The 24,483-nt window shown below is 38.9% G+C and overlaps 1 protein-coding gene across 1 annotated transcript in view; it reads right to left on the minus strand.

Annotated features, from left to right (window-relative positions):
- Positions 1-24,483, minus strand: part of tmtc2.S (transmembrane and tetratricopeptide repeat containing 2 S homeolog) — a gene marked incomplete at its 3' end in the record, with an annotated part of 175,673 nt that overhangs the window by 44,364 nt on the left and 106,826 nt on the right. The window contains 1 exon segment of the mRNA NM_001093699.1: positions 4,448-4,569. Coding sequence (NP_001087168.1) covers positions 4,448-4,569 — 122 coding nt within the window.

Genomic DNA, 24,483 nt, shown 5'->3' on the forward strand with positions numbered 1-24,483 from the left:
TGACTGTCTGATCTTCTTGAGGACTCGTGGAAGCATGGGTAGCGGAGGGAATATGTACGCTAGACTGAACTGCCACTTCTGTGTCATGGCATCGACCCCTGCTGCCAGTCTCTCTCGGTAACGAGCAAAGAATCGAGGCACCTTTGTGTTGTTTCTTGACGCCATTAGATCGACCTGTGGTTGTCCCCAATGGAGTACTAGTTTTGCAAACACTTCTGGGTGAAGTTCCCATTCTCCCGGATCTAGACGAATTCTGCTGAGGTAATCTGCTTTGGTGTTTAGAACTCCTGGGATATGGATCGCGGACAGCTGTACTTCGTTGGTTTCTGCCCAACTGAGAATTTGTTGAGCTTCCAACAGCGCCGCTTTGCTGCGAGTACCTCCCTGGCGATTTATGTACGCCACTGCGGTAGCATTGTCGCTCTGTAATCGAACCGGACTTGCCTGTAATAACTCTGTCCATTCGGCCAGAGCTAGTCTTATTGCCCTTAGCTCTAAGATGTTGATTGGAAGTTTGGACTCCCTTGGAGACCATTGACCTTGGGCAGACAAGTTGTCCCAGGTTGCTCCCCAACCCCTCAGACTGGCATCTGTGGAAATTATCTTCCAATCTTGCGTCGCCCAGGATTGACCCTTGGAGAGATTGGTCGGTCGCAGCCACCACTGGATGGCTACTCTTGTCGACTGAGATAGATTGAGCTTGCGAGTGAGAGCTCCCCCTCTCCATGACGTTAGAATGTTCGCTTGCAATGGTCGTAAGTGAATCTGTGCAAATGGAACGGCTTCTATGGTAGCAACCATGAGTCCCAGTACTCTCATTCCTAGATGAACAGTTGGACTCTGATCTCGGAGGAGTAGACGGACTTGCTTCATGACCTTCATTTGCTTGTCCAACGGAAGATGCACCATTTGTGTAATGGTATTGAACTCGAGACCCAGGAATGTCATGTGATGACTGGGTCGCAAATTGGACTTCGACCAATTTATGGTCCAGCCAAAATTCTGCAGAAGACTGATTGCCTTGCTCCGATCTTCCTCTGCCTTTTCCTCTGATCTGGCTTTCAGAAGCAGATCGTCCAGATAAGGAGTGACTGAAATCCCTTGCAGACGTAATGCCGCCGCCGATACTGCCATTAGTTTTGTGAACACTCTGAATGGCAGAGCCACAAACTGGTAGTGTTGGTTCCTGAATGCGAATCGAAGGAAGGAGTGATGCGGCGGCCAGATTGGTACATGGAGGTACGCATCTCTGATATCGATAGACATCAGCAGTTGATTTTTCTCCATCCCTCTTATCACTGATCTCAGAGTCTCCATTTTGAATCGTACTGATCTGACGAACTTGTTCAGCTGTTTGAGATCTAGTACCGGCCTGAAGGAGCCGTTTTTCTTTGGCACAATGAAAATGTTGGAATAGAATCCGGAAAATCTCTCTGAATGTGGCACTGGAACAATCACTCCAGTTTGTTCTAAATTTGTGATGCAATTTAGAAAGGCAGCAGCTTTGTCTGGATCTGCAGGAACCCTGGACATGATGAATCTTTTGCCAGGAATGGTTGAGAAATCTATGTGGCAACCTTCGGAAATAATTTCGTTCACCCACATGTCTGACGCATGGTTGATCCACACCTCCCGGAATTGGAGTAACTTGCCCCCAATACGCTCCCCCGACTCCGGAAGGGGTACCCCGTCAGGCTGACGAAGACTTATCTGCTGCGGGCTTGATAACCGGTCGATTGGTCTTCCAATGCATGCGACCTTTGTCGTTTGTTTTGGCTCGAAAGTGTGACCGCTGTGGTGAATTGTTTCTTCGTGTGTATCGTCTACTTGAGCCACGAAAAAACCTTCCCCGTCTGGTGGTAGTAGTTGTTTTACTTTTGGCCTGTGGAAGAAAAGTGCTTTTTCCTCCCGTCGCCTGCGAAATAATTTTTTCGAGCTCTTCACCAAACAGGCGCTGTCCCTTGAATGGAAGAGATGTCAAGGACTTCTTAGAACTCAGATCTGCTGACCAATTTTTCAGCCACAATGTTCTACGTGCTGCAACAGAAAGAGCGGAAGTACGTGCCGTGACTTGAACTGTGTCTAGTGCGGAGTCGCACAAATAAGCCGATGCCTCTGCTATCGCATTGGCTGATGATAACAGATCGGATCTGGAAACTGCATTCTGAATGTCCTTGACAAGCGATTCGGACCACGCTTGTATTGCTCTGGCCACCCAAGCCGAAGCCAGGCATGGGCGAAGAGCTGACCCAGACGAAGAATAAATTGACCTAAGAAAACCTTCCAATCTTCGGTCAGATGGGTCTTTGAAGGATGCCGCATCTGTGACTGGCAATGTAGTGGACTTGGCCAATCTTGATACAGGTGCATCAACTGCTGGGGGATTAGTCCACTTTTCTACCAGATCTTTCGAAAATGGATAAGACTTAGAAAATTTCCTAGTCGTCTGAAACTTTCTTTCTGGAACACTCCACTCTTCTTGTATTATGTGAAGAAGATGCTCATGAGAAGGAAAACAAACTTCGGATTTTTGCTTCCTCTTGAATAACCCCAAATCATCCTGGGATTTGGGCGTTTGTGATATATTCAACACATCCATAACACCCTTAATAATACCCTCCACATCATGCTGACTATCATGATCTCTGTGGTCCTCCACAGTTTCTTCCTCCCCAGACGAAACTTCAGAAGGAAGTAATTCTCCCTCAGATTGTGAGGATGCCTGCTCAGCTGCAGATTCGTCAGACAAACAATGAACAGACGTAGTAGGCACTTTAGTTTCTTCAGACCGCTTTCTCTTAGAGCTAGTCTTTTGATCAAGTCTGGCTAACATTCTTCCTAAATTGTCAGCAATAGAGGGAAGACCCTGCAAGGAAGCAAGGGACTGTGTTAAATGAATGGCCCACAATGGTGCTGGCACATCAGCATCTGAGCTGAGCCCCTGACCTTGAGAAATACTCTCCCTTGAAGGATTCTCTGGCTGAGCCGCTGGTGGGCTTGAAACATCTTCTGAAATGAGCGCTGTACTCTGCCCCACTAAACAGGACTTACAGAGCGGCTCCCCCTGCCCTCGAGGCAGCTTAACATTGCAATTGGCACAGGCAAAAAATTTAATCTGCGCTGTTTTGGCAGCCTTCCCCCCTGCCCTGGTGAATAACCCCTCTGACCTACCTTCTGCCATGGAGATTGGGTAAGTAGGAGTGTGTGGGGCAGTCAGCAACCGCTTACAACTCGCTAGTACTTGCAGGAGCGGAGAAATGGGCCATCCGGTGCGCAGCAGAAGCACTATGCGCAAGATGGCCGCTGGAACGCATACGCGCATGCGCACAAGTGCGCAAAATGGCCGCTGGAACGCATGCGCGCATGCGCACAACGTGCGCAAAATGGCCGCCGGAATGCATACGCCGCATGCGTTCCAGCGCAGCGTGATCCGGCCCTCTCCCCCCTCAGTCGTCTCCCTCACTTAGACAGGAGGCGCAGCGAGCGCCCAGACAACAGAATGGAGGGAGAGAACCAGTACAAGAACACGTCCTGCACCCCTTGCCAAACAGTAAGGATAAGGGGGGGAACGGGGGGAGGGCTTCCATGTGCTAGGGGGGAGGCTGCCAAGCCAGACCTGTGAGGTGAGTTGTTATGCCCAAGGCAGGTACTCACCTCGTGCCCATCCCGGCCAGACCATCTGCCATCGCCAAACTTAGCAGGGATACGTCTGGGTGGTCGTTATAGCCTATAGCGGCTAGAAATGACCCCGGTGGGCGGAGAAATACTGGGACTGTACTAAGGACAAACATGCGCTGCCCAGAGTAAGACCACAGAAAGAGAATAGTCATCCTTGACTAACATCGCTGGACATCCATCCTCCTGGTAACAGGACACTTAAAAAACTGATTGGATAAGCTGGAGTGTGGGGGTTAAGCCGGTTAGGCACGCCCACAAATTTATTAGTAAGTGTCCTGCCTCCTGGAGGGTGGAGCTTAACCCCATCGTCCCTGTGTCCCCCTATGATGACAGAGAAATTAAAGTGTTAACTAATTGAGTATCTCTCTATGGAGACTTTACTAACTGAATGCAGATAAAATCAGACATGCACAATGTGTTCCTGTACAGTGAAAAGTACGGAAAAGAAATCATCAGACAGGAACACATTTTAAAATACCCCTATTTAACAGCTGAATATGCTATGGGGAGTGATAATATAATATGTTTAATATAAAGTAGGAAAATAAGAATCCGAAACAATAAAAAGTTGTGTCGTGTATGACACAATTTAGATTTCACTGAGCCACGTGTCCTTCCAGGGTTACACAAAATAGCACAGAATACAGAGTGTGAACCATAATCAAAAAGGAACTATAAATTATGTTTTCATTTGAAATTTAAACTTGTAATTAACAGGGAAAAAAATTAGAGACATCAAACTTAAAGTAGGTTTTTTTTTCTGTCTTACCGTTAATGTGAGCAACTTGCCATAAGTAAGATGTGCTGGGATGTGGTCAGGCTTTGATTTCAGTGACTCAGTATACCAGTGTTCTGCCTCAGACACCACGTTCAATCTCATGTAAGCTTCCCCTGTAGAAAGAGCAGATGATGGCTCCAAATAGTCAGAAGTTATTAAGTGGGAGCTATTATTGCATTAACAATTGTATTAGCTTTCAGTGAATTAGAATGCGTTACTTATCACATTATGTTCAACTCCTGTGTCTACATTTCTCCTGACAAATGGAAAATAAGTCTTTTCTATTTTTTTTCGGTTACCTTGGAGCAAACAAAGTTTTGCAAGACTGTATACTGGCATAAACAACCACCATGAGAATATTACAAACAAATACATTAAAGGAATTTGGTGTGCCTCTCTTCTGATAGCAAGGGCGTTGTTTATTAAGTATTAACTTTTCTCACACAACACAGTTACTAGAGTACATTTAGGCCTTATTTGCAAGTATAATAAAGTCTTTCCAGAGCCGGCAGTCCACTTTCCTCTAATGCTAATATTACAATTAAGCAAAGTTTTTGTTCCAATCCTCTGGCTGCAACGGTGATGCTAATATATGCATGACACTACATTAATGACTGCCAAAAACATTCATGACATTCACTAATGTAAATATGCTTGTGCTACATGAAGATTTGCGACACACTTTTATAAAATGTCCAGATTCTAGAAATTTGCAGAGTGTAATTCATGTGGCTAGTGATGAGCAAGGATTGCAATGATACTTTGCTGTGATACTTTGCATCACTGAAAACAATGGCAGTCCCCCTTAAATATTAATACTGTGGGGGTTCAGCTTTCCTATAAGCAGACAGTGTTGGGTGTGGATCTTGGAAACATGACATACTTACTGTATCACATATACTGTATGTATATTAGGGGGAAGGGTTAATTTTAAATGCACATCCACATTCCTATGTACCTTGCAAGTGCAGGGCTCTAATCTTGAAGCGTAAAACACCATAGGGAACGTACCAGTTCATTTTTCGTGGTCACTTAAAACTAGCCAATGCATTTTAAATATAGTTATCGGATTCTGAGAACACATGCCAGCTTAAAAAAACAAACAAAAAACTATACATGTATATTTACAAAGGGTAAATATAACATATAGATTGATATGACTTTATATAAGTTGGAGGAGGTTTTTATGGCCCTCTACCTGATCAAAGTCTCCATGGAGATTTCTTTGTATAATATGATAATTATAATATAACTGTCTTTCTTTCTAACATGTGCCAGTGGTCAAAAGCACAGTTATATAATTGACACGTGGGGGGGGCAATGGCTTTGATCTGATTAGATTGTGCCTTAGAATTGCATACAGTACTACACAGAAGATTTCTATCAAGAAAAATTGGCCTGGAATATAATATTTGTAATCTATCATTCAGTCCGTTTTCTATCCAAGTACAACGATGTAAATGGAACATTTTCTAATTGGGCCAATGTTGTTAATGGAACACTACAGGGGTCTGACCTTGGTCATTTGCTTTTCAACTTGTGTATTAATGATCTAGAGGTTGGCAAAGTAATCAAGATAATAAATTGTGCAAAATCCTGATTTGCAGACTGTAAGCTTATTTTAGGCAGGATCCTCTTTACCTCTTGAATTGGTTGTTTTGTTTCTTGTATGTGTAATGTATACACCCTTTATTGTACAATGCTGTAGACTATGTAGATAGATAGATAGATAGATAGATAGATAGATAGATAGATAGATAGATAGATAGATAGATAGATAGATGCACATTGGGGTTCATTTGCAGGTCTTAAACTTGATTCGACTTAACCATGTTGTATATGTTATTGACAACTTATTATGCTAAAGAACTTCAACAGCCCAGACTTAAACCATTCCCACAACATCAGCAAGCAATCCACATACAAAAAATAACTACAGTAGGCCTGAAATGTTTCTAGAAACAAAATCATGTGAGTAATTATGATTTTTTACCAGCTCAACAAAGGCCAAACCTTATTATTATTAAATGCAAGCCAAGAATTCTAGAAATGTTATTCAGCCTCGATAATCATTTTAACTATGACAAGTTGGTACAAACAGGTTTTTCTTATTTTGGCAAATGAATAGGCATTATGTATTCTAAGCACAATAAAAAATAACATACTTGATCCATTTAGACATATTTACCATTCCAGCATAAGCAAATACATGCAAGTATAAAAGGTATCAAAATATACTGTAAATCTTACAGCAGTAATGTCTAGCTCCTCTATGCAACACAAGATATTTCATGGCTGCCAAAGGGGCCAAACCCTGACACCAAACATCTATGCCCATGTTTTTACAGAATATAATCACTTTGACACCATGTCCTGGATTTACAATAAGTGTGTCCTTAGGCCAGCCTATGTACACCATCTACCATCCCCCTTATGCATGTGCAGTTGTTCCTTACTCACACTCATCTTACTAGATGCAACCCCTCACTCATACCCAACTGTTCCTCCTCAGTCCTTGGAATTGGTGCGCAAAAGATTTTAAGTATAGTCTTCTGCTCACCTATTCTTCAGTGCTCTGGAAAGAAAAATGCAACTAGGCAGCATGCCACCCCAAAAAAGCCACCCTAGGCCTGGGCTTTTGTGGTCTTCCCACAAATTCAGGCCTGATGCTGGAGGGAATGAAGGCCACCGCTTCATTCAATTATTATTATAACCATAACTTTACACATTATGCCAGTAGAAAACAAGAACAATTGTGCTCCTTCTGTAAATGGGGGCAAGCCACAGGCTAGTTTTAAAATTGTGACACAATAGGTAAAGGAAAATTCAAGACACATACTTGGAAAAATGTGAACATATATTCTTTAGTAAGGAGGAACATCAACATATCAGCTGCCTCACGGGGGGAAGGAAGCTGCCTTCCTTGAGCGTATCCGTTGCCAAGGGAGGAGTGAGATATTGGGAGCAGGAAATTGCTGTTCCTACCACCACTAGACAGCCAATTGGATTTAACCTTGATAGGACCAAGGGTTGGCCCGTCCCCATCTGGAGGGTGTTCTCACCTCTTCCTACTTCCTAGAAGCTCACTTACATCTCCACTTTTTTCCATATACAACAAATCATTAATTTCAGCACTTCCACTGGCCTGAGTGAACACAGTCCATGTTATTTTCACACCTTCTGTCTCTCATACAGAATTCTGGGAGAGATGTTGCTACCATCTGGGTTTTTTACCAGTCACGATATCCAGATCTAGTTTCCTTCTAAATAATATATCAATTCAAAAGTTGACAAAAGGCTCAATATATTTTAACACATCAGAAATCAAAAGATCAGTGTTAAATAAAACTCAGCCACATGTTAGTTTACACTTTCATATCAAACAGCACAGTGACACTATAAAAAGACAGATCATAAAAATCTTTGTACATCAATAAATTAGTAGAATAACTGCTTTTAGATAAAAGTATGTCAAATGCTGCACATAAAGTTCAGTTCAGCTCCTCATGACCCTGAGCAAATCAATTATACCTCCCTGTGCTATAGGTGCTATAGGTTAGCTGGAAAAAATGGAAATATCTATAGGGTTATTTCCCACTTAGTAACACTCAAACATTCCAAAGTGAGAACTTCCTCTACCACATTGGCTGCCCATTGATAGCGATTACTTGGCTTGGCAGCAACACATCTTAACAGAAACAGACTGTGCTGGTAAATGCCAAAGAAAATGACATCATGGAAAATATCAGTGGAATATGAGATAAACATTAGCATTCCAATAAATATTTAGCTACAGGAAATGAGTCCAACTCTAAACTCAAACAAAATTAGCAGATGAAGATGTCTTTAAATATATTTTCTAAAGCTAAAATAGAATAAGACATTGTTTAATTAAGCAAATCTATAAACCAAGCATGGTTTCTGTTATGAAACGAAGAAGCAATTTTCTTCATTTTGTTTGTGACTCCTCACTGAGTGCGTGACAGAATGTAGAAACACCAAGGTCAGACACACATTGGTCAAAGATTCCCATCTCAGTCAGGGGCTAATTAAAGATGTTTGTCAAGTCACAGGGCAAATATAGAGCATGAATGCCATGGGTAAGACTATAACTTGAAAAACAGAGAACAGAAATTTCAATGTAAAATGATATATTTCATTAATAATTTGTACTACATGTTATAAGTAATGATCAACTGCCAGTGTACAAGTGATGCCAGTAAGCTTAATATGCAAAAAAAACGCATCTTAAAAACTTAAAGACCCATTCAGTACTTCTCAGATAATGAAAAAATATCTCTATAGCAGAATTCCTTCTTCCTCACAAACCCTCTATAAACATATCTTAAATGGTTCTCGTGCTGTGAAATCTGCCTTACACATAGTTGACACCATGGAACAAGAGAACACCAAAAATCCAAAACCCTCTTTGCACTTCACATCAACTGAAATTCATAACAATGATCAAAAACATACCATCTTTCATAAATTCATAAAGTTAACCAAACATTTCTATTTCTACAGTCCAGATCATATTGATGCACTTCTGAATCAATAGTGAAACTTCTCCCGGAAAGATAGCAGTGTATTACAACCAGTGATGGGAGAATTTATTTGCCAGGCATGGATTCGCAGTGAATTTCCACATTTCGTCGCCAGTGAATGTTTTTGTAAAATTGCAGCAAAAATTTGTGGGCGAAAGTTTAGCTGCAACAAAAACATCTTTTTGCTTGTCAAAATTGTCGCGTATCAAAATTATTCTGACTCCCGCTGACTTGAATGCATTTGGACAAAATATAAAAATTTCACTCGTGTAAAAATTGTCTAGTGCCAAAATAATTTCGACGTCCATTGACTTCAATGCGTTTTGCAAATTTTTCGGGGAAGCGAAACAAGACAGATTCGCCCATCACTAATTAGAATATCTCCTGCATTAGAACATCTTAAACTAGGACTAAGGAACAGCACACAGCCTATCATTGCAAATCCTACAGATTAATATAGAGAACATTGTGGTCCTCCAGTGTTGTTCAGAGATGAACAGAGATGGGGCAGTTTCTCAGCCTGCACATATCCCTTCATTGTTCTCTGGTGGGTCCACACCCAGAGACAATTGGGCTCATAACAAGCAGTAGTAGCTTTTTCAGCCAGCTGCTGGTATAACTATAAAAGCAAACATCTGATTGGTTGCCATTGGTTATTGCCAAGGTGCAAATTTGTCCAGTGTTTATAAATGGCATAGAGTGTGTCTGCACCCAGGCTGAAGCAGTGTCACTAGAAACAGACACACAAAGCAGAATGTGGTGCTGAAACATATATTAGAATGCATTTTGTGCTGAAATGTTTTCACTGTGTCTGCACCCATGCAACAAATTATTTTGCAGCTCACTAACTACACTTAATTATGTCTGCTTGGTATTAAGTCTTTATTTGGACAATTAGCTTTTTCTCTACATAAAAAAAACAAACCATAGTTTAATATTTTTATTTATTTATTTTATTTGCTGACAATTATTTTAATGTTTTTATTTACTTGTTTTATTTGCCAACAATTGTTTTAATATTTTTTAGTTGTTTATTTTATTTGCCGACAATTCATTTTTTGGTGAGTATGTATTCATGTTGAAAATATTTCAGAGCATGTAGGTTTCTATCTGATAGTAAGCAGCAGCTAAAGATCGAAGAACAGCTTGAGGAGTAGAAAGATGTCGTCTATCAGTTATTTTGCAACTGCTGGTAACAATACAAGAGCTTTGTCAAGCATCCATTAAAACAAGAAAGATTGTGTTCTCCAGAGTTCATCTGGTACCAGAAATAGCTTATGTATTCTTGATAACTGCAGGGAATATAAATTGTTTTTATTGGATTTTGGATATCCACTTACATATGTATTCAATGAAAATATATGTCTTGCAAGGCAAAGGACTGAACATTATGAACCAATCGATACCAGTAGCATTTATTTCAAAGAGGTACATATTCCAATTCAATATTCATTCTGCTAATACTGTAACCTGACAAAACACAAAGCAATGCACCCAGGGCTTGTTTGAGGGTATGGCAGAAAGGTTTTTTTCCTGACAACCCCCCCTGAGAATGAAATAAAGTTGCTAATGTAAAGATTTATGCTTCACAAACTATATTACACTAGTTTTCTTTTTTATTCTGAAAAAGACTACGTATTAGTTGTCAACAGTGTACATGGTTTGTAAAAACATTTATTACTGGAAAAGTCATTATTTTGCGACAAAAAAACCTTCAAGCACTTAAAATGTTATGTGCAGTTAAAAGAAATTTCATTTCTTCAGGAATGCAACCTTGAAAATGTAATATTTTTTCTTACAGTACATCACGAGTCACATACAGAATTAAACATGTACATTTATTTTTCCTGTGTTTTATACGCTTAAATAAATTCAGTAATATTAGCACAATTTAATTTTTGGTGTCTGGCATTCTTTGTATAAATATGCTAAATATTAAAAGGAAAGCTTGTTCTTCAGTCTTATTGAGATACACTATTCCCAGAGTGGGAGCAGAGCAGTTAATTATTGACTTTCACTTTGAATTTCACACCTGTACTTGACATGCCAACAAATCCGACCTGCAAGATTTCTGCTAGAGTTTGATATACAGGTAAGTACATGGGATAGAAGAAAATTGTCAAAAAAAATCACGCACTGAAAAGGAAAAGGCCAAAACCATGACTCCATTTCTGAAAATAGTTCATTCTGAGATGTAATTTTTAAATTCACCGGCTTATTAACCAGTCTGTAATGTGTGAGGCTATGTGCTCCTGCAAGTCAATCTGTCAGACATTGCTTCATGAAATTAAGTTAGGTCGAACTTTTGGAAAAAATCAAATTTCTATTTTTTTTTTATGTAAATAGCCTTATAATTATTAAAATATGTCACAAGAAGCAAAGAGTATTTCCATTTCGCACTACTATAAATTACAGACAATTTTGTACAGAAACACTCTCGTTTTGTAACGAACGAAACAAAATATATTGGTTACATTATATGTAGTTATATACAGGACTGACTAAGTCAAAGTGCTGTCACTTTGCTGGCTTTATGATGACATGATTCTGGATAATTGAATCATTAATTGAGGCTTATTCAAAATAATAGCAGTGTTCAAAAGATTGATAGCTTGTTCCAAATAAAACCAGTGTGGAGTCATTCATTCTGTGAAAAAACAGGTGTCAATTACGGCCCTTATTTAAGGAAGGCAGCAAATGTTGTGCATGCTGATTATAGTGCATTTCTCTCTGAAAATCTGAGTAAAATAGGTCGTTCCAGACATTGTTCAGAAGAACAGCGTACTTTGCTTAAATAGTTGATTGGAGAGGGGAAAACAATAATAATAAAGAAGTGCAGAAAATGACAGGCTGCTCAGCTAAAATTATCTGAAATGTAAATGGCAACCAGAAAGATGTGGAAAAAATGCAAAACTACCATTTGAATGGATAGAAGAATAGCCAAAATGGCAAAGACTCAGCCAATGATCAGCTCAGAAAGGTCAAAGTAGGTCTAAAGTTACCTATGAGTATTGTTACAATTAGAAGCCACCTTTGTGAAGTCAAGCTATCGGCAAGAAGCCACCGCTAAGTCCTATTGCTGAAAAAATGATGTTCTGGAGAGGTTACAATTTGCCAAAGAACACATTGACTGGCCTAAAGAGAAATGGAACAACATTTTGTGGACTGATGAAAGCTAAATTGTTGTTTTAGGGTCTAGGGGCCACAGACAGTTTGTCAGACAACCCCCAAACACTGAATTCAAGCCACAGTACAGTGTAAAGACAGTGAAGCATGGTGGAGCAACCATCATGATATGGGGATGTATCTCATACTATGGTGTTGGGCCTATTTATCACAAAGGTCCCCAAAAACATGTATAGTCACATATAGCTCATTTAAATATCAGTGCAATATGGGTAGGTAGGGCAGGGATAAGTAAGCAATTGTCTCAAAGTTTGCACCAGATATGGTAACCCAAATCAATCAGATATTTGTTTTTAGATAAATGCTAACTCCTGATTGATTACTGTGGCTTGGATTAACTACGCAACTGCTGTTACAGTATCCCAGTTTTAATTCCACAAATATTACCCAGAAGCGAGAGCATGTTAAAAAAGCAAAATAAATAGGAACTATTGCTATTATACCATTTACCATAAAAGAAGGGGTAATGTAATAACAAAAATAAAGTTTGATTGAGGTGGAATAACCCACAGCAACCAGGCGATTGCTTTCAGGCAGCAAAGGCTGATGGTAAGTCGTTGCTCATTGCTAAAACTGGAGCAAATGTTGCAGAAGATTAATTATCTTTCTTTTATCCCCTTGCTTACACTGCTTTATTTCTGTTTAGGGGCAGCATTATAACCCATATAATAGATCATCTGTACTTCTATAGAGATGAATTTTGTAAATATATATTGCACGAGTAGAATAGAACATTCAAACATCTTGACCCTAAAGTCATATGGAGGTCTTCATCAGGAGACAGACAACAAAATCTGCAGGCCCTATGTTTACCATATGACTTTGGGGTCAAGATGCATTGGATTACCTGTACTTATGTAGTAAAAAAAAAAAACTATTTTTGCTTACTCTTTACATGAATGCCTTGCTTTCTAAATCATTTCAAGTATGTTTATGGCTCAGGTATAGCAGCATGTAAGAATGCACTTACAGGTGATCAAACATTCCATTTCACACCTGCAAATAGGCTATGGATGTGTCACGAGTTGGATCACCTGTGTTCTTACTCTCTGGAATATTTAAGAAACACACTGTATGATGACATTAATATATTTAATGCATTCTAAATGTCAGTGTAGCTGTCATTTGTATGCCTCTGAGGAAGATTTATTTGCTTCCATTCTGTAACGTCATACCCTGGTGGTCTAGTGGGCTGGCGGGGATGCCTGCCACACCTTTGGCAGGGACACCCCCCACATGGTTTTTCTTCCACATAGTGCCGGCACACATCCGGGTTTTATGTGCCGTGTGCGTGTTGTCATGGCTCTTCTCAAGTATAAGACCTGGCAGCATCTGAGTAGCTGAGGGATCCTCCTGAAGCCAGGTGGCTGCTAAAGCAGAAGATTTAGCCATGACCAGGGAGCCTAGCACTTGTTCTGAATTTAGGGAGCCGTACGTGACAATGCTAGGCTCCCTGGTCACGGCTCAATCTTCTGCCTTTGGCTTCGGGAGGAGCCCTCAGCTATTCAGATGCCGCTAAGTCTGGGGTCAAGCCGGGGTTCAGTACAGGCAGAGTGCATGAATAGTCAGGCAGGCCGTGGTCAATACAGGCAGAGATCAGAAAATGGTCAGGCAGGCAACGGTCAGGATTAGCAGAATTCAGAAGAGTCGGACAGACAGGGATCAAAAACAGATATTCACACAGACAGAATTACATCCAGATACTAATCAAATTAGACCTAACAATGGGCAACGATTTCTAGCCTGAAGCCCCTACTTTGAATTTCACACCAAAGACGTAATGAGGTCACGCAAACGACACGTAAAAAAAAAGTACGCATCGTGCACGCCATAGGAGTACCGGCACTAGAAGGAAGAAAAAACACACAGTGGGCGCCCCCGCCGGCCCACTAGACCACCAGGGTTAGACGCTACACATTCATCTTGAGAAGACACGAGCACTGGGGGTTGTTGGTCAGCTGCATAGTTACAGCAGTGGCATTTCCTGTTTTGCCTGTTTATCTGTGCAGCTAATCTATGGTCCCCTGGAGTACCAAAGTGTTTGCAATGGCACATAAAAAAAAACAATGACGTGATGACACTAACTTGAGCTATCCACATGAATTGTTCAATTAACATTCCTGTTGAATGTGTTTGTTCTGACTTAATAAAGGCTAAAACTTAAAAGTCTTGACTTACAGTAACTGATTCCCATACAGACTCACATAGAAACAAACTGGTTTGTTTTATACTGCATGTTTTTTATTTTATGTTCAGTCTCTGCAATTGGTTATGAAGTGGTGTGAATGTATAACACATCTGGCCTTGGGAGGAAGAAGCACACAGCCTAAATACTGTTTAGTCTTTTCGTCTCAAGCTCAATGGACACCACATGTTTCTCCTGACAGTTGGGAGTGTTCATTTCTTAACTCTCAAAGTCTCAGAGGTGACCCAGGGCTGCACAATATTGTTGCTCTACAAAAACAATTACCGCTACCATTGTCCATGTACAGTATAATGTTACTTTAAGCAACAGAAAATCTCCAACATTTAGAAAATATATTACTTTTCTTGATGTTTTTACCAAGACATACCAAGAACAGGCTAAATGAAAACATGGAAATCTATGAAATGTAGTTAAATTAAATTGGATACTATTAAATATCAGATTATAATTTATAAGTAGAAACCAGCAATAAAAGGTTTACGGATAGTCAGTGTAGCTAGTAACTAGTTAACCACAGGCTGGCCCTAAGTATGTCCTCACCTAGGACTGAAATGGCTCATGCATCATCAGCTATAAAATAATATAAAAAAAAAATGCAGTTGCTGGTGGAGCAGAGGAGAATTACATAATGTGAGTGGGATTCAATGATACCACCCCCTAAGATAGTAGTGTAAAACACATTAACGGGTCACCCTAAGAAATAATTCCATATCCTTTTCTATCAAGTTAGGTAAGCATAATAAACATTACTTGCAAATCACAGTGAGCTGGCAGGTGCCATTTTGTAGACACTGCTAATAAGACAAGCTTTGCATTACCCCATAATCTTTTTTATATGCTAGAATGGGGAACCTAATAGCAATGCTCATCACAGATTACAAAATTATAGACCTTGAGGAAGGAGGGGAAATGTGATGAGTGCAGTGACGTCTAGGAATTGCCAAATGGAAAATGAAAGTAATTGGCTGCCTATGCCATAGAGGTGGAACAGGTAATATATGATTAACAGTTCTGGTTTTTAAATACCTTTATAACAGGTATGGATCGTTTAATATAAAGAATTCCGTTTTCATGTTTAATTTGGCAAATAATTTTATAAAACAGCAAGTATACATAATGAATAGTTGCAAGTTTCAAGAGAATAGGTGCATTATAACTTATGGTGGTTAAACTGCAATCTATTAAATGTGCCTTAATATTGAATCACCTAAAAATAAATGCTCAATGAATGCTAGATTAAACATTAAAAAATGATTAAGGTTTTACCGATTCATCAGCTATATATATATATATATATATATATATATATATATATATATATATATATATATATATATATATATATATATATATATATATATATATTCCAGTTTGGGAAGATTTTTTAATATGCCATTTAAATGTGATATAAAGTTGACACGGTAAACTGTTTTTATTTTGGAGGTATAGTTTTCTTTTAAAATCATCAATTATATATTTCGTTTATTATTGCACAGACTTGATTTGTTCATAGCTGTTCTATACCTTGACATTTGATTAATAAATGTTTAACGCCAAAGATTTTGTGTTGGTTTGATATTTATGGATGTCCTCCATGCCATATGATCACGATATGTGAACCTGAATTTTATAGGTCTAGGTACAGTATCTCTCGGAGCAGTGCCTTGTATTAGTCAATAGGGCTCATTTGAGAACACAGGACACATACTTGCACGTAAAAACGCTTGTTGGACTTTGCATCTTTGGGCAAAATGTCTAATCTGTCCTGATAAAATATATCCATTTCTTATTAAGCACACAGCTCTCCCAGAGTGGGAGAAGAAGGGTTGATTACTGGCTTTCACTTTGAATTACACACCTGTACTTGACATGCCAACACATCCAGACCTGCAAGATTTCTGCTAGAGTTCCATATTCAGATAAGTACAATGGATAGAAGATTGAAAAAAAAAATCAAGCACTGAAAAGGAAAGGAAGCTATAACCATGACTCCATTTCTGAAAATAGTTCATTCTGGGGTATAATTTTAAAATTCAACTACTTATTAACCAGACTGTAATCTGAAAGGACTATGTGCTCCTGCAAGTCATTCTGTCAGACATTGCTTCATGAAATGGAGTCAGACTTTTGGAAAAAAAACTAAATTTCTTGTTTTTTAAGCTTCTTACCATGGAAATAAGAAACTTTTTAATGACTTCTGCTTCTCTTTTACTTTTGGTACTCTATAGTTGATGCCCTTGCATGCATGAGTAGGGATGTAGCGAACGGCGGAAAAAATGTTCGCGAACATATTCGCGAACTTGCGACAAAACATGCGAATAGTTCGCGAACGTCGCGAACCCCATAGACTTCAATGGGAAGGCGAATTTTAAAAGCTAGAAAAGACATTTCTGGCCAGAAAAATGATTTTAAAGTTGTTTAAAGGGTGCAACGACCTGGACAGTGGCATGCCAGAGGGGGATCAAGGGCAAAAATGTATCTGAAAAATCCATTGTTGACACAGCGCTGCGTTTTGTGCTGTAAAGGGCAGAAATCACACTACGTCACTCAGGTGATGTTTCTGGACACGGAATGTGAAAAAGCTCACACAGCTAGGTGGCACTTGGTTAAAGACTGGGCAAATAATGCCTGCAAGGGCAACGTATACACTACAGCCGTTGGATACGGAATATATTATTGCTGCTTGAAAAACGTCACTCGGGTGGTGTTTCTGGAGACGGTATTATTATTGATATTTAGACAGCTAGGTGGCAGTTGTTTGAAGAACAGATGCAGATGAGAGATCAGCAGCAGGACAGACAGCTGCCCACAGCAGCTACATACAGAGCACTGCAGTAGAAGGTAGATTACTAGCCAGCAAAGCTACCTAACCTAAAATGTCCCTCAAATCCCTGCAGAGTTCTGTCCCTACAATACAGAGCAGTATCAAGTAGATTACTAGCCAGCAAAGTTACTATCAACTGTCCCTCAAATCACTAACAGCTCTCTCCCTACACTAGCTCTTCCAAGCACACACAGGCAGAATGAAAAAACGCTGCAGGGCTTCAGTTTATATATGGAAGGGGAGTGGTCCAGGGGGTGTGGGGGTGGTCCAGGAGGGAGAGCTTCCTGATTGGCTGCCATGTATCTGCTGGTCTGGGGTGAGAGGGCAAAAATAAGCGCCAGCTAAGGCGAACCCAAATTGGCGAACGTCGCGCGACGTTCGCGAACATTCGCCGAACGCGAATAGTCGATGTTCGCGCGAATTAGTTCGCGGGCGAACAGTCCGCGACATCCCTATGCATGAGGGCAAGATATTCAGAAAGCAGGAGCATAATATCTCACAGTAACAGAAAGAAATGTGCTTCAGATTATCATGTTATTGTGTATTTTTCACCAGTGGTAGACTGGTAAACAGTTAACACGAGGGAGAATGTATGTTGTTGCAACAGCAAGCATGGCAGTGTTTGTGTACAGGCTTAGGGAAAAGCCAGATAAATGGGTCCCTGGAGTAAATGGAGGAGAGCAGGATGGTCCCTCCACTCCATGATGGTTAGCAATTGCCAAGCTAGAGGTAACTGTTTGATTAGGCTGCTGGTGAGCAGCAAATGAAAGAAGTGTGGAACACTACTCAGTGTCTCTGGATCTCTCCTTGTGTTGGAGGAATGTGTGAAGCACCTGGAGACCTCCTTGTGCTGAAGAGATGTGTAGTGCTGACATAAGGTGAGCCAGAGCAGAATCTGGTTAATGAGTATCCCTGGTGGGGAGAGTTAGAAAGAAACCTGAATGTTCCAGAGTGCAGGAGCCACTCTGTATGGTGAGAACCTCAGAGAAAAGGGTAAATTTGTGATGGTGAAATGCTGATGAACTGTATATGCCTGTGATTTTATGGTGGAAAAAGTTTGGAAAATACACCTGTGTTTGCAAGACGTGGTGATCTTGTCTTTATGCTTAGGATCCTCTGCAAAACCTGCCCACCTTTGCTAAATTCCCCCAAAAGGATGTACAAGCAGCCAGCTTGTCACATAACATAATGCAAAATAGCTCCAATACATAGAAATTAGTAAGACTTTCTTAATTATTATAATTATTATTATTATGATTATTATTAATATTATTAAGCATGAAGGTTTTTAAGTTCTAAAAGTGTGGGTTAGCATAATGTATCACCTTAGAGGTGTGATTAGTTTTAGCAAGGACAGGGTTAAAAAAGGAAAAGTGATAAAAGTAAAATTAAAAGAAAATACAGTACAGTACAATTTGTGATTTTAGGAACCAAGACTAAGTGCAATGGCATCTGAGCAATTAATTCCAGGACGGTATTTCTGTAAGACATTTCCTTGAACTTGCATTTTCAAATTAATAGGGAGCGATTCTAAGCATTTTGTCCACTGCCAGCAGATTTATTAATCTCCTGGGTGACAAAAAACCCCAGCGATTTGCCGAAGGGCGAAAGTATTTGTAGCAATTAAGGTGAAGTGTGAAGGACAGCAAAGATGTTCAGCTGGGATCTTTGGTTTCAAGTTCGAGAGTCCCCCCCCCCAAAAAAAAAAACATAACTAAAATCAGAGTTACACTAAATACTGTACATTATAGTTCATTAACAGAGTTAGGTTTTATCTGGAGGGATTGAACCATGTCTTTTTTAACCCAACATAACTGGGTAACTATCATTTTAGTCTTTATATTTTGGAAATTGAATAAATGCTTTAGGAAAAAGTCTTTTTTACTGAAAATATGCCAATTTATACAGTGATGGCCTGTACATTCAAAGGAATATTAAAAAAAATGCATACTGCATCAATTGCATTCCTACTGACATGAACATACTGTTATCAAGTCAATAGAGAGTGACTGCCTGGAGCAATATTGTCTGCTAGAGTCATTTGTTAGATTTACTATTTTATGAAACATGTGCAATTGTTCTTGCTTTTGTGAAATTGCTAACACTATTGCTAAGTGCAGAATTCAGGTCTGTCTCTTTCAGAACTGGCTTGCTTTGAACTGCTTGGTAATAACTGATTTACTTTCAAATGTTATTTAACTACACTTGGTGGAAAAGTATGATTGGGAACCAAGAGAACTTGGATGAAATTCTTCTTCTCATGTTTTGTAGCCACAACTCCTTTGGCTGCTATTTGAGTGTGCTAAGTTAAAATAATTAGAATGCAAAAACAGGATCCCCACTAGGACCAACAATAAGCCAAAAACTGTAAGCTTAGCTTTACACAGGGGATGTAAACTAGATATATAAAAGAAGTTTAACCTCTGACGTACAATCAAACTCAGCTCATTATAATTGGTTTTATTGAAACCCTAATGTGCCTATTGGGCATTGGTTAGAGTTGTGCTCCATGTGGCCATGCAATTCCAGACAATTTAATTAGGGACTGACAGGGAGTTGTTTATTTTTTTTGGTGGAGGCTCATGAACATAACATTAAACTAATATTGACTAATGATATTCAAGTCACATTAGGCACCAATTCTAAAGAACCATGGCAGGGAATATTCTTATTTAAAGGAGCAATATCAATATTGTTTCATGCTCTTTACTTGAAACAGTATATTAAAGCAATAATGGTATTAGAACAAAATAGATATACAGTATGTGCAATGCTATATTTATTAACTTAGTATTGAAAAAAATATTTAAAACACAGAGGGCAATATCCATGTTTTTTCCTTCCTATAAATGCAGTGTTGAAATGCCCCAAAAATGCACACTGGTAAGTTACCTGACTAGCATTGGTATAACATTCAAGAGACTTAGGGGCAAATTCACTAACCTCCGGAAATTCGCCAACGGAGGCTTCACTCACATCGGCACACTTCACCAGGCGAAAATTCGCCAGGACAACGCTAATTCACTAAAATGCGTCCAGGGCGCCGAACGATGGCGACGTTGATGCATATATCGGGAAATTAAATTTCAATGGACATATATGTTGCAGCAAATACATTACACTACACAAGCCCAGGGAACCTTAATAAAAGAAAATAGAGTTGGTATAATGCCCTACACATGAGCCCAGTGTATAGTTTATGTGCCATATGTTAGGAAATGTAGGGGGGGAAGCCGATCTTTTGCAGCCTATCACCATGAAAAACTGAAAAGTCGCCAGCGTTTTTTGGGACTTCGCCTGGTCTGAGGTGGCGAAGGCAAGTCTGGTGCAAGAGGTAATGTTCATTAAAATCCGCATCTTAGTAAATTTTTGTAGTTGCATCCATTCGCCAGAGCGCAAATATGCCAGGCATTGGGGAGCGAAGTACCGTTAGAGTCTATCTCCTTTGCTAGCGAAAATATATATATATATATATATATAAAATTTGCTGTGCACCCCTGCCTTTATCAAGTTTGATTTCGGAGTGCGGATACTCATTTGGAAGATATATATATATATATATATATATATATATATATATATATATATATATATATATAATTCTAAACAACTTCAACATACATTTTTACAAATTTCCATACCAGTTGAAAATCGACACTTTGTTAATCAAATAACATAAAAAGCATGCATTCTACTGTATCCAAAATGTCTTGCATTTTATCACTTTTATTTTCAAAACAAACAAAAATGGACTGAGGTTAAGGACAAGAAAACTCCAAATTTCTGTGGCATGTTCTGATTGTTAAAGAAAATGAAAAAATTAAGCATGACTGTAAAGCATACACTTTCGCACCATGAAAGTAGTTGAAGCACAAATTACTGTAACAGGTGGACCCATGTGGTTTTGAAAGCAATGTAATACAATAAATTGCACAATATCATGTTTCCAGGAAAGGAAAATACATCTAAACTTAAACCTGATCCTTAAGCAATCTTAATTTTGGCATTAAAGCACTCGATCGCTCAAGGGAATCATTATATCTTTTGACCCAAACTTTCTAATTATAACTTTAAAGGGCATGTAAAGTCTAAAATAGAATAAGGCCAGAAATGCTGTATTTTGTATACTAAATATAAACATGAACTTACTGCACCACAAGCCTAATCAAACAAATCATTTATGCTTTCAAAGTTGGCTACAGGGGGTCACCATCTTGTAACTTTGTTAAACATCTTTGCAAGACTAAGACTGTGCACATGCTCAGTGTGGTCTGGGCTGCTTAGGGATCGTCATAAACAAAGCTGCTTGAGTTCTGCATGGCTGGGAAGTAAGGCGAGGGCTCCCCCTGCTGTTCATAAGTATGATTGTTTCCCTGCTCTGCAGTTAGGGACCATCTGACAATTCCTATCCACAGCAGTAAATGAAGAGAGAATTTCACTGCATACAGTCAGGTTTATTATAAAAATGGTACACATTTTTTAATTAAAGTATATTGGAGATAGGTTTCTTTTTCATTAAAGAAAGTATAAATGGGATTTTATTTGTTTGCCTTTACATGCCCTTTAAGCTAAATATATTTCTTCTTTTATGCAGTAGAGCTTTCTCTAGTCTTTGCAATGCATGTAATAATGGCAGACAAATTAATCTCCATAACCACATGTAGAAGGCTTAATTTATATGTATTAATAATGTCACAAAGAAATATAACTGGGCACATTCTTAAGTAAATGTGATGGGTATTTATTACACAAAAATTTAGGCTAAGAGCAAGCTTTTAATGAATGAAGGCATTTTTAATTTTAATATTTCCTGCTAAATTCTTCTGTGGTTTACAAAGTTTTTTTTTTAATTTTCCAGTACAACTATAATAAAATGTATATTATTATTATGTAGAAAGTTGCTCAAAAGAGCATCTTCCTCAGCAGTTCAAATTATAGCCACAGCAGTAACTGATTTCCTCTAACAACTTACCTTGCCCAGAGCTTGGAATGTAATTACAAACTTTTTTTTACCTGTTAGTCACATTCAAATGAAAAAAAGGTTGTAGAGCAACATAAGCATGCAAAAAGTTCCTGGAGGTGCCAAATATGGGTTCTGGTTTGCTATCGGTAGCACCTATGTGGACCAGTCACTCTGTTTGGCAGTACACCTGGTTTTTATACAACTAAACTTGCCTTCAAGGCAGGAATTTAAAATAAAAAAGCATCTGATTTAAGGCCACTGGGAGCAAGGTCCAATGGGTTAGTAAGCAGCATGTTACTTATTAGCCACTGGTTAGGGAATCACCGCTTTAACCCTTTCCATGCTATTTTTTTTTCTTGCTGTGCTGCATGTTACCAGTAAATACTTGGCACAACATCAAATAAAAAACAAAGGAATGAAAGCATTTATGTTAACACTATACCTTCTAGATAGGTGATAATTGTGTTGGTAAGGTAACAAAGGAATATACAGTCATGAGAAAAAGTAATTAAGAGAAAAAAGGCTCAAAGTCAGCCGAAAACAGCCGAAATTGAAGTCCTGAAGCGGCGAAAAGACCCATAGTCACAAAAGGAGACGAAGTTGAAGTCCTGAAGCCATGAGTTCAATTCTACTCCACACCAATTTGTGTTTTTTTTTAATCCCCTGGCCACCAATGTATTATTTTAATATTCTATAGGCCCCTGCCACCAATGTTTGTTTTAAAAATATTTTTTGGGCCCCAATTTTTTTTTAACTTATAAGGGGGGGCCCTGGTGACAATGTTTTTTTTTAAATTATTTTTTTGGGGCCCCAATTTTTTTTTTAACTTGTAAGGGGGGACCTGGTGCCAATGTTTTTTTTAAAAACTTTTATTTCGGGGCCCCAAATTGTTTTACTTGTAAGGGGGGCCCTGGCAACAGTGCTTTTTAAAAAAAAACTTTTATGGGAGGCCCTGCCACCAATGATTTTTTTTAAAACTTATAAGAGGTCCCTGACCATCAATAGCTTTTTATAACTAATGTGTGTGGGGGGGGTTACTTTTTTAGCGCTGATGTCTGTGTAGTCTTTTAACTGTGATGTGGAGTGGGCGGGGCTTGGTCACTAGGGTGGAAAATATTGTTGTACGGGGCCCTGTGATTTCTAATGGCAGCCCTGTTTTTAGTAATACTTTGGGGAAGACCATTTCCTTTTCAAGTATAATGCCCCTATGCAAAAAACTCTTATTGGTTTACATTGATGGAATGGAAATGAGTCTAACCTCAAACCAACTGAACATCTGAGCAGGGGGCGTAACAACAGCCTGCCATGTTAGTGTGGGTAGGCTGATCCCTTGTCTGCCAGCATAGGAACAAACTTGCAACTAACTGAAAAATGTGTGTGACAATTACTTGATGCCAAAAGTAAAAGTGCTATTTTACACTTCTTCAGAACTTTACAAGTTCCAGCGGAAGTTGCTAAAAGAAAAAACGTGAAAATAAATTACGCCATTTTTTTACACAGCAATGTCTGGCAAATTATCCCACAGTTTTTACACTACATCTGCCCCTTAATATACTTTACAGGAATGACATTATTAAAAGTTTGACATTTCTCAAGTCATAAAAAGCTAATTTGCAGAAGTATAAGAAAATACACTTTCTACCCATAAAGTATACAAATAATGAGCACCAACATATTTATCAACCTTGCAATGTATAGCTTTGCAAACATTGGCTGATTCAGATATGTGAATGGTAGTTTTGCTATGTGGTATATGTGTGTTGTTTGTAAGACCTGAAATCTTTAGACTCTAGTTTGTGCAGAAAGGTGTTCTAAGCAATGCTGCTTCAATCAGAAAACTCAATTTCCACAAATACCCAAAGTCTTCCTTCTGAAAATATTAGCTATACTTGGGTAGCATATTATGTGCCTTAAAATGTCAACATTAACCAGAAGAAATTAGCATTGATTTATAACCTAATAGTGCTTTCATTCTCACAATAACACAACCAAAACAGAAGTCAATATTCTAGATTTTGCATGTTTTCCTTCACTTTATAATTTTAAATTATTAATTAGGTTCTATTTCCAATTGTATTTGGTAACTCTCCAGTAAGTTTTTTTTTCCTCTCTCTTTAGTTAGGTGGAGTTCCCAAACAAGTGAAATTTTCAGATTTTGCTTGTGATCTAATTGATCTCAGCAGGGAATTTACAATAAATGAAAACTCATGAAAAAAAGATTGAAGATTGCAAAGTAACACTTAAATTAGGCTTTTCCATGTCAAGTGTGTTTTCCATACACATGTCATGTTAAAAATGGACGCT

The sequence above is a fragment of the Xenopus laevis genome, chromosome 3S, assembly GCF_017654675.1.
Source record: "Xenopus laevis strain J_2021 chromosome 3S, Xenopus_laevis_v10.1, whole genome shotgun sequence".
Taxonomy (NCBI): Eukaryota; Metazoa; Chordata; class Amphibia; order Anura; family Pipidae; genus Xenopus; species Xenopus laevis.